The 12146-nt window shown below is 38.5% G+C and overlaps 1 protein-coding gene across 3 annotated transcripts in view; it reads left to right on the forward strand.

Annotated features, from left to right (window-relative positions):
• Window positions 1–12146, forward strand: part of MAN1A2 (mannosidase alpha class 1A member 2) — a 207292-nt gene that overhangs the window by 116331 nt on the left and 78815 nt on the right. For all 3 annotated transcript variants that reach the window (XM_062192053.1, XM_062192054.1, XM_062192052.1), the window contains exon 8: window positions 661–754. In XM_062192053.1, the coding sequence (XP_062048037.1) occupies window positions 661–754 (94 nt within the window). The remainder of the gene's footprint in view (window positions 1–660; window positions 755–12146) is intronic.

Genomic DNA, 12146 nt, shown 5'->3' on the forward strand with positions numbered 1-12146 from the left:
ACCTCCACCAACCACTTTAAGAATCCAGAGATGAGTCAAAATAAAATCCCTGGTAAAGTCTCTGGCTTCTGAGTGTATTTCATAATTTTTCCCCTTTAACCTCAGAGAGATATTTTAGGAATTGAAATTTTGGGAATATTTATTGTAGAAACAATATTTGAAGTTCAGCAGTTTAGTTCATTGACTTTTTGTGTATTAAATTCAAGTTAATTTTATACCTTTTTATACAAATGTCATAATTTCATTTCTGTGAGATTATTTCTTACATGTGAATATGTATATGTTGACTGTCCAGAATGATGCATACCTCTGATGCTTCTGATGGCTATTTCTGGGTAGTTGAATGTTGGGATTTAAAACGCATCTATCCATGCTGTTTTCTCAAAATTGCTTTTTTATTGCTTGATTCTAAAATAATATGATTTAAAAAATAATTTAAAATATAAAATAAAATGTAATAAAATAAGATGATAGATAATTAAAATAATATATAAAAATAATGGGTTGTTTAAAAAATAGAAGTCTTTCTGGCCAATAAAAAATTGAGACTGGGGACAGAGGGTGAGTGTAGGAAGTGAGTGAAGAAAAAATACAAAACCTAGATTAAGCCTTGATTACATTAGTTTTTGTTAATTGTATTATTTACCTTATTTTGCTTAGGTCATGCATATTAGGAAACTGCTTCAGAAAATGGATCGTCCAAATGGTCTTTATCCAAATTATTTGAACCCAAGAACAGGGCGCTGGGGTCAATGTAAGTATTTCTGCTACAACTGATGCATTGTGAAAAGGTTGTTTATCTGAAAACTATGCTTGGTATAGTGAAAGACATTCTCAGTTAGTTTCTAACCCTCTTATCTACCAGTGCCATTACCTTTGGCAAGTCTCTGATCACTTAGAGCTTTGGTTTTCCTACTTGTAAAATGAAGACTTTAATAAACCATCTGTGGGAATATTTTATTTTGTGCATATGTAAGTACTTTTCTAAAATCGTTGTGTAGCAGCTCAAAGTTTAACCTTAATGATAAATCTTGTCTTCATGTAAATAAGAGCACTGCTTGGGACAGGTATTTGTAGAAAGAGTATGAAAAACAAATGAGTAAATTAAATGACTAGAAAAGGGGGCAGTTGTTCTCCAAAATGCTATGTTTAGTCATTCATTTTAGAAGAAGATACCATTGCGTCCATTATCTACCAGGCTGTGTGCCAAATTCCAGATGAGACTTGTGATGGAGAAGTAATACATAGGGGTTGGCCTGAGTTTGAAGAGCTCCCAGGCTGAAGGGATAGGCAGACAGACTTAGAAGTGTTTGGAATATACTGTGATAAATGTAGTAGAGAAATGTTCGCATTATTATGAGTAGTTGTGGCAGAAGTGATTCCTTCTGCCTAAAGGGAATTTTTTCTTTTCTTTTTTAATTTGGAGAGGGGGTAATTTTTCTTATTAGAGCTTTAGAATTTATATTTGAAGGAACTGATAATTTAAAATCATATTCAAGTAGAAATGTGGAACTTAGAGAATTTTGGTAATTATGGTTTATCAGTGCTATTCTCTTAAATGGTGTAAAACTAATACAAATAGTAAAAGTTTCAAAATATTTCTAATAAAACATGTTAGGGTTATTTTTGAGACTAATAAAATAGTGAGGTAGTATATTAAAAAAAGTAACAGTCATTTAATTTTTTTTAAAGATTTATTTATTTATTTGAAAGACAGAGTTACAGAGAGATAGAGACAGAGACGCCATCTTCCATCTGCTGGTTCACTCCCCAGATGGCCGCAATGACTGGTGCTGAGCCAATCCAAAGCCAGGAGCCAGGAGCTTCCTCTGGGTCTCCCACGTGGGTGCAGGGGCCCAAAGACTTGGGCCATCTTCTGCTGCTTTCCCAGGCCATAGCAGAGAGCTAGATAGAAAGAGGAGCAGCCGGGACTAGAACCGCGCCCATATGGGATGCCTGCGCTTCAGGCCAGGGGTTTAACCCGCTGTGCCACAGCGCTGGCCCCAGTCATTTAATTTTATGTATTGAAAACACTGCTGAATCTGCCAGTGAAAAATATACATTGTTGTGAGCACCAAAAGTAGGAAAATGTTTGCTATGGAATTATCTTTTAGGATTTTCCCCAGGAAATTGTCTTTTATATTATGAAAGGAAAATAGATTAGTCAATATAGTTAACGTTTTCCATAGATATAGGAATAGCTCTTAATCTGTTGGCTCTTTTATACTTTCCTTGTCTCTTGAAATTCTTTACATGTAACTCATTTTGTTTTTGTTTTGAAGAAAGTATTTTAATGGTTAGACTGAGTGGAAATAATATTTTCTGAGAAAATGGAAACCTGAAAGTTGCATTGTTAAATGAAAAATACAGCCTTCTTATTGCAGATGAGGGAGACTGGAAGGAATATCTACTTGATAATTTGGGTGAATTCTATTGTACATTTTTTGCCCCTTAGAGTTTTTAGTAAGATTTGGGAATATTCAGACATTGAGGAAAAACTTTTTTGCTCAGTTTCTTCCTGAGACCATAGGCAAATATTAGGATATGTTCTATGTGCCATAATTATTTAAATGTAAAAGATGAAATTATGAAGGTACTCAAAAGAGGCTGAATATGTATTAAGAAAAGCCTTTTCTAAGCATGTCACATAAAGAAACAGTAAAAGAGAAAATGTTAATTTTTGCTACATATAAACTACATATAACTTTCTTCATTTCATAACAATTAAAATGTAAATTACAAACTAAGGAACTAACGAGATGAGGACATACTCATAAAACAGTTTTTATGTACTCTCTTAATCAAGACTTCTTACAAGCTTATAAGAAAAAATGATCAGCTTAGTTTAAAAATGGGATAAGAAAAGTTAACTGGTAAAAACATAAATGGTCACCAAACAGATGTTCCTATTTAGCCTTAAATGTGGTGTTAGTGAAACGTGCTTGGAGACAGTGTAAAGTGACATCTCTTTTTGTATAGGCTACTGCTACTACACTAGTACTTACAAAGGCTGCTGTATTTGTAGTAGCTCTGAAAACTGCTCACCAGATATCTGTCTTTCTCTCCCACTTCACCATGCCTGCAATCAAATCAGAGCTGCTTTTAGACAGACACAGTACCTTGACTATTAAATTGACAAAGGAAGCAAACATTTCCCTATACTCCTCAGTGAATATTTGTATGCGTTTTGAACCAGAAACTTATTAATTTACATTAAATTTTATGTATAATCATTTTGGAGTTACTTATAATAGGCACTCTTCGAAAATATTCTTTTTGTTTGTTTGTTTATTTGAGAGGTGGAGTTACAGACAGTGAGAGACAGAGAGAAAGCTCTTCCATCCGCTGATTTACTCCCCAAATGGCCACAACGGCCAGAGCTGAGCCTATCTGAAGGAAGGAGCCAGGAGCTTCTTTCAGGTCTCCCATGTGGGTGCAGGGGCCCAAGCACTAGGGCCGTCTTTCACTGCTTTCCCAGGCCACAGCAGAGAGCTGGTTTGGAAGAGAAGCAGCTGGGACTAGAACCGGTGCCCATATGGGATGCTGGCACTGCAGGCAAAGGATTAACCTGCTGCACTACAGCTCCGGCCCCTGAAAATATTCTAAAGTAGTTCATGTCCAACAGACTTTCTTTGATAAAAAAAAATGTTCTATATCTGTGTTGTCCAATATGTTAGTCTCTAGGGACATGTGGTTATCAAGTACTTGAAATGTTGCCAGAATGGTTGTAGAACTAGATTTTAGGTTTTATTTACTTTTAATTAAAGTTTAAATTGCCACTTGTGGCTAGTGCCTGAATTACACGTTAAATTCTGTGTACTTTTAAATTTAAATAGCTACTTGTGCTACTACACTGCCATTGCACAGTGCAGTGTTTTTAAAAAGTTTTTATCTATTTATTTGAAAGTCAGAGTTACACAGAAAGAGAAGGAGAGGCAGAGAAAGAGAGGTCTTCCATCTATTGGTTCACTCTGCGGTTGGCTGCAACAGCTGGAGCTGTGCTGATCCGAAGCCAGGAGCCAGGAGCTTCCTCTGGGTATTCCCATACAGGTGCAGGGACCCAAGCACTTGGGCCATCTTCCACTGCTTTCCCAGGCCATAGCAGAGAGCTGGTTCAGAAGTGGAGCAGCCAGGACTCAAACCGGCACCCATATGGGATGCTGGCACTGCAGGTGGTGGCTTTACCTGCTACACCACAGCACCAGCCCTACAGTGCAGTTTAAAAGTGTTCTGTCATAGAGATTGGGTCAGATAAAAATTGATTCCTGCAGATGTGATGTACTATGCAACAATTAAAAGTTATATTGTAGAACTCCCGGTTGCCCCTCTTCCAGGCCAGCTCTCTGCTGTGGCCAGGGAGTGCAGTGGAGGATGGCCCAAGTGCTTGGGCCCTGCACCCCATGGGAGACCAGGAAAAGCACCTGGCTCCTGCCATCGGATCAGCGCGGTGCGCCGGCCGCAGCGTGCCTACCGTGGCGGCCATTGGAGGGTGAACCAACGGCAAAAGGAAGACCTTTCTCTCTCTGTCTCTCTCTCTCACTGTCCACTCTGCCTGTAAAAAAAAAAAAAAAAAAAAAGTTATATTGTAGAACTCCTAATTTAGATAAATAAGACATATCTAGAAAGAGAGGAAAACAAAGTTACTGTAAGAATAATAACCAAATTGTTATCTGTGGTTTTCTTTGAATGTTTTTTCTCCTTTTTGTTTACTTTTGCTATGCAAATTTGATAGTGAACATGTATTACTTTTGAAGTAAGATAAGAAACATTTTTAAAAAGAAGAAAATACCGTTTTCATAACACAGTCCTAGATTACTGAAAAAAAAAATCATCATGTGAGATTTACTGTACTTAAAGTGTCCAGTGCTATAGTACTGATGGTACCTTAATTATTAGAAAACATCTTTTGGTGTTAGCATTGTGGCACAGCTGAGATGCTGGCATCCCATATGAGCACCAATTTGAATCCTGGCTTCTTCGCTTCTGACCCAGCTTCCTGCTAATGTGCCTGGAAAAACAGTGGAAGATGGCTCAAATATTTGGGTCCCTGCCACCCATGTTAGGAGACCCTGGTGGAGTTCCAAGCTCTTGACTTAGGCCTGTCCCAACCCTGGCCATTGCAACCATTCAGGGAGTGAGCCAGCAGATGGAAGATCACACTCTCCCTGTCTCCCATCCCTTCCCCTCTCCCTCTCTCTTTCCCTCTCTCTCCCTATATATATAGCTATATAACTCTGCCTTTCAGATCAATAAATAAATCTTAAAAAACAAAGAAAAAAAAAGACCTTTAAGTCTCCTTCAGCTGCCCAAGATGCCAAAAGGGAAGAAGAGCAAGGGGAAGAGGGTGTCCCTGCCTCTGCTGTCACGAAGAAGTAGGAGTCCATGAAGGTGGTGAATCACCTCTTTGAGAAAAGACATAAGAACTTTGGCATTGGACAGGACATCCAGCCCAAGAGGGACCTCACCCATTTTGTCAAATTGCCCCACTACCCAGCTGCAGTGGCAGAGTGCCATCCTGTAATAGCTGCTGAAAGTGCCTCCTGCCACTAATCAGTTCACCCAGGCCCTGGATCACCAGATAGCTATTCAAATGCTGAGCTGGCTCACAGGTACAGACCAAAGGTAAAGCCAGTATAGATGTAGAGGCGCCAAGAGGAAAGCTGCTGGCAAAGTGCGAACCTGTTCTCCTAGCAGGGGTCAACACTGTCCCACCTTGGTAGAGATAAAACAGTTCAGCTGGTGATGATTGCACATGATGTGAGTCCCATTGAGCTGATTATCTTTGTGCCTGCCCTGGGTTATAAGGGGGTTCCTTACTGTGTCACCAAGGGGAAGGCCAGGCTATGGCTCCTGACCCACAGGAAGACTTGTACTACTACTGCCTTATGCAGGTGAATTTGAAAGACAAAGTGCTCTGACTAAACTGGGGGAAGCCAACAGAACCAACTGCAATGACAGATAATGATGATATCCGCTGTCACTGAGAGGTAATGTTCTGGATCCAAAAGTCTGGCTGGCATTGCCAGGCTGGAAAAGGCCAAGACTAACAAAGTCACCATGAAGCTGGGAAAAATGAACTGGTGATTTTTCTGTATATAATAATAAAGATCCTCCTCTAACCAGTGTTTCTTGGGCGTTTTAGGTTGAAATTAATATAACTGATAATGGGGTGGTGGCTTCACAGCAGCTATTGTCATATAGCTTATATAAAAGGATGAGTCACTCTTGAGACATAAGGCAATCCATCACTGACTCATTAAAGGTAGAAAGAAAGGCAAAAAAAAAAAGAAAAAAAGAAAAGATCTCTCTTTTCTTTGTCAAATGATATTGAGACAATTAAGGGCCGGTGCTGTGGTATAGTGGGTTAAGCCACCGCCTGTGGACCCAGCATTCCATATGGGCACCTGTCCAATTCCTGGCATTCCACTTCCTATTTGCCTAGGAAAGCAGCAGAGAATGGCCCAAATGCTTGGGCCTCTGCACCCACATGAGAGACCCAGAAAAAGCTTCTGGCTTTGGTCTAGCCCCGTTCTGGCCATTTGGGGAGTGAACCAGTGGATGGAAAAATCTCTCTCTGTCTCACCCTCTGTCTCTGAAACCTTACCTTCAAAATAAAGTAAAAACACATATATTTTATTATATTTTTATATATATATATAAATATATGCATATATATATTAAAAAAAAGAAAAAGCTAAATAGCTACCTGTAAAAGAATGAAGTTGAACCCTTATCCCACCTGCAAAAATCAACTCAAAATAGATCAAAAGGCCCTAAACTTACAAGCACAAACTAAAAGGAAACATAGGGACAAATTTTTATGACCTTGGAATTGATAGTGAGTTCTTTGTTATGACACCAAAGACATAGGTAGTGATAGAAAAACAAAAATCAGGTTTTGTACATTAAAGGACACTTCACAAGCATGAAAGACAACCTACAGAATAGAGACATTTACAAATCACGATCTACAGTTCCACAGATAGACCACACAGTGAAACATCAACAAAGGGCTTGAAAAGTCATTTTCCCAAAGAAGATACTAAAATAGAAAATAAGTACAAGAAAAAAGATGTCTAGCATCAATATTTATTAGGGAAATTCAAATCAAAGCCATAATGAAATACTGCTTGATAGCTACCAGGTTGGATTTTATCAAAGGACTAAAAATAAGTGTTGGTAGGGATGTAGAGTACATTGCTGGTAGTAATGTTGAATAGCACAGCTGCTGTCAACTGTTCAGTGGTTTTCAAAAATTTAAATATAGAAGGATCATATGACTCAAATACGCAACTCCTATATATACTTGTATCCCCAAAAGATTTGGAAACAAAGACTCATACAGATATTTGAGCACCATTGTAGCATTGTTATTTACAGTCATCAGTAGTTGGAAACACCTGCCAGAGTTTGGATGTGGTTTGCCCCTAAATGTTTATGTGCTAGAGGGTTGGAGACCAGTGTGGCAGTGGTGAGGTGATGGAACCTTTAAGAGGTGTAGCCTAGTGAAATATAATTAGGTCAGGACTGGTGCTGTGCCATAGCGGGTAGAGCCATTGCCTGCAGTGCCAGCATCTTGTGTGGGCTCTGGTTCGAGTCCTGGCTGCTCCACTTCCAATCCAGCTCTCTGCTGTGGCCTGGGAAGGCAGTGGAGGATAGCCCAAGTCCTTGGGCCCCTGTACCCATGTGGGAGATCCGGAGGAAACTCCTGACTCCTGGCTTCAGATCAGTGCAGCTCCAGCCGTTGTGGCCATCTGGGGAGTGGACCAGCAGATGGAAGACTTTCTCTCTCTCCCTCTCTCCCACTCTCCCACTCTCTCTCTCTCTCTGCATCTGTCTCTGCCTCTCTGTAACTCTGCCTTTCAAATAAATAAAATAAATCTTAAAAAAAAAATAATGAGGTCACTGAGAATGTTGCCCTTAGAAGGAATTCATATTAGTCTTGTGTTCTTATGAGGGTTATTACAAAGTAAAACCAGCTCATCACCTTCTGTACACAGCCAGTTCCCTTCCTGTTTCTCTTCCTTGTTGTGATGTAGCCAGAAGGAACTGAGCAAATGTTGGAGCCATGTTCTTGGACCTCCAAAGTATACAGTTTCAGGTATTTTATCAGCAGAAAATGAACCAATACTCATCTCAAATGTACAAGAGAAGAATGGATAAACAAAATGGGGTATAAACATGTAACAAGATATCACTCCACCATGAAAGAAATCAAGTTCTGATAATGCTGAAGTATAGAAGAACCTTGAAAATAGGCTAAGAGGAAAAAAAAAAAAAACAGTCACAAAAGGAAAATGTTTGTTTTCACTTCTATCAAATATCTGGAGTAGTCTAGCTGATAGAGACAGAAAGTTATTAGCAGTTACCAGTGGCTAGGTTGAGTAGGTGCGTGGGGAATGAAGTTATTGCTGGAATTTATGTATGTGGTGATAAAAAAGTTTTGGAAATAGTATGATGATTGTATGGCACCATGAGTGAAATTAATGCCACAATGATAGACTTAAAGTATGACTAAAATGGTAACTTTTGTGTTAATATATATTTCTCCACAAAAAAGCCTTATCTTTCATTCTTCCCTTTTTTTTCCCCCCACAAAATAATTAAAATTACTTTATAATGTATGTGCTTTCAGCAGTTATTAATTTTGAGAATGTTATAGAAAGAACTATTCACTGGTTATTTTGGCAAGAGATCTTTAAAATTGTAGAGATCTTCCCTGATAATTCTTTGAGCAGCTGCAGTCCATACTAAATTGTCCAATTTGTTCTTTTTAATGTTTTTGTATATTTTGTATCAGCTTCCAAAAAAGTATATCAAGTTTCACAGTTATCTTTGAGTGGTATGTATTTTTCACATCTATTAATAGTCTGCAAAACAAACATTTAATTGAACTGAAGTTTAACAATTCAGCTTTGGCTAACTGTATTATAATTAGAGTAATGATAATGTCTGACATGCACAGAGCAATCACAGAGAATAATTACCGATAATTACCTTCAGCAAAAGCACTTGGCATCTGATACAAAAGATTATAGGAAGGAACGTAGATTTAAAAGTGAATCATTATTTTTCTTTTATAAAATGTTTTCACTAGTTTTCTAAGTACAGTGCTCTTAGCCTATGCCAAAAAAAGTACAGAAAATATAGGAAATCAGTATTAGTAATTCATTAAATTTTATGCTACTAAATTTAAAATATGGGAAAATTAGAATGGGTGTTTTAGTATTTGGAAGTGGGGGACTAGGCTGGACTTTCCTGTATGTTAGCACTTTGGATAAGTTATTTAACCTCCCCATGCCTCTGTTTCTTCATCTGATCTATTCGTACTAAATAGGATGATCATGTGGGTCATGTAGATCAGATTACATATTGACCAATATGTCATATTAGTTTTTATTCTTGAATTTCCGGCAAGAACACTTAAAGAAATAGTTAATTTTAGAAACTTGCCATCATTCAGAACATAGTATTACTAAGGTAGGTCATATGGATCATTGATATTTAGGAGTTGTTTTTTGTTTTTTGTTTTTTTTGTTTTTAATTTGACAGATAGAGTTAGTGAGAAAGAGAGAGACAGAGAGAAAGGTCTTCCTTCCGTTGGTTCACCACCCCAAATGGCCGCTATGGCCAGAGCTACGCTGATCCGAAGCCAGGAGCCAGGTGCTTTTCCTGGTCTCCCATGCAGGTGCAGGCACCCAAGCACTTGGGCCATCTTCCACTGCACTCCCGGGCCACAGCAGAGAGCTGCACTGGAAGAGGAGCAACCGGGACTAGTACCCGGCGCCCATATGTTATGCTGGCGTCGCAGGCGGAGGATTAACCAAGTGAGCTACAGCACCAGCCCCAATATTTAGGAGTTTTTAATAAGTGTTTTTCCACTTCTGAACATCAAAAGGACCTTAGAGTTGCATGGTTCATCAGATTTGACACTATTCAATCATGAGTCAATGGTTCAAGTAAGAAAGTCAGGCTATTGGGTGATAAATTCCATAGTTACCTTAGACTCAGACTTCTGTATATTAATTTATTAAGCACATAACATTTCACTGTACCAGTTGCCTAGAAGAGCTGGAGAGGACTGATCAGGTAGGCCTGAGAGTAAATCCTATAACCCAAGTAACATGTAACTAACTCTAGCAATATTTCCAAATACAAGCAACATTTTCCCTAACCAGTAATGCCAAAGGCCTTTTCCTTTTTGTGCCCTTTCCCCTTTTATTTAATTTTCTTCAATAAGTGTTTTAATCTTAATTTCTTTCCTCATTTGTTAATCATTTTATCAGACCTATAGTATTATCTATATACTGATACATGAGACCAAAGTGCAAAATAAAAATGCCCATATATTTTTAATGGCTCATATATGTAGTATGCTGGAGTTTCTCTCTTTACTGCTATACCTTTTTTAAAAATTTATTTATTTTTATTTGAAAGGCAGAGAGACAGAGAAACAGATCATCTGTTCACTGATTGACTCCCCATATGCCTACAACAGCCAGGTTTGGGCCCAGCTGAAGCCAGGAGCCTGGAACTCAGTCGAGGTCTCCCACATGAGTGGGACTCTTCTGTTGCTAAATACAGTGATTGGTTCTCAGGCCTTACCTTTTAGAGTCTATCAGCATGCTGGTTTCTCTCACAGCACTTTTGGTTTCTAGAATAGCATACCATTTTGCCTTTTTTTAGCTTCAGTAGCTACACTCACTCTTCTCTGCTAATTTCTCTTTCACCCTTGTTCTCCTGGAACGCTCTTGAGCTCAGCACTCTTCTCCGCCTTTCCTTGGTGTCACGGTTTTAAGCACCATCTAGGTACCGAAGTCTCTCAGATTTCAAACTCCCAGTCATTGTCTTGTCCTTGGCCTACAGCTTATATATCTATCCAGTTACCTACTTTGACATTTTTACTTAAATGTCTTATAGACATTTCAAACTTAATATGTCTGTAACTGAGCTCTTTATAATTCTTTCCACTTGAAAACCTATTATTCCTCTAATCTTTCCCATTCCAGTTAATGGCAGCTGTATTGTTGCTCATGCCATAAATCTAGTTGTCATTCTTTTCTCCCTTCTTTATCTCACACACCACCTCCAGCTCCTCAGCAAAGTCAGTTCTAGCTTTGAAATATACTTGGAATACAATGTCACTGCCCTGAGGCAAGTTAACCATCCCTTGCCTGGATTATTGTAGTAGCATCCTAATTGCTCTTCCTGATTCTGTCTCTGTCTCCTCTTCAGTTATCCTTAATACAGGAGCCAGAAATTTTTTACAATATAAGTCACATTAAGACACTTCGTACAACTCTGTGGTGGTTCTCATCTCATTCAGAGTAAAAGCCAGATTTCTCGTGAATCCCTGTGTGATCTGGCTCCCGTTGTTGCTTCTCCCTCGTTTGTTCTGCCTCAGCAATACTGGCTTCCTGTCACTGACTGAGTCTGCCAGATACATTTCTACCACAGAGCTGTGGAATATACTGTTCACTCCTTCCTTCACTTCGGGACTTTTACTCGAATGTTACCAGGAAATCTTTCCTAGTCACCTTATCTAAGATTTCTACCACCACCCTGACCCAAAATACTTACTGTGTATATCCCTGACCTTCATGGTAGTTAGGAGCACAGAAGCTAGAGTCAGGACACCTGAATTTGAACCCTACATCTGCTGCATTCTGTGTACGTAATCTGTGGATTACTTACCCATTTTGTACATCAGTTTTCTTATCTGTACAATGGTGGTAATACCAACTACCTTATGGAGTTGAAGGTTTAATTGGTTATTATGTATAAAGTTATTATGTATAAAGAACATTGTCTAGCACATAGGAAAAATGAATTCATATATGTTGAATGAATTAAAGGAAATAAAATACTCATTCGTTATTTTACTTGATCTTTCTGTGGATTTTAAAATGCTGACTATTCCCTTATTTTTTGAAACATTCTCTCCTTTTATTTTTTTCACTATACTTTTATTTTATGCTTAGTATATTTAAGTAATAATCTCCAATACTAATTCACTTGGGTGTACAGATTCACGTACAGCCTTGTGAAGTAGATACTATTTTTATTGCTTTTCTGCAGAGTGGAAAAATATGGTAGAGAGAGACTAAGTAATTTACACATGGTTATACAGCCAGTAAACCACAGAG

This window comes from Lepus europaeus, chromosome 5 (genome assembly GCF_033115175.1).
Source record: "Lepus europaeus isolate LE1 chromosome 5, mLepTim1.pri, whole genome shotgun sequence".
NCBI classification, from domain to species: domain Eukaryota; kingdom Metazoa; phylum Chordata; class Mammalia; order Lagomorpha; family Leporidae; genus Lepus; species Lepus europaeus.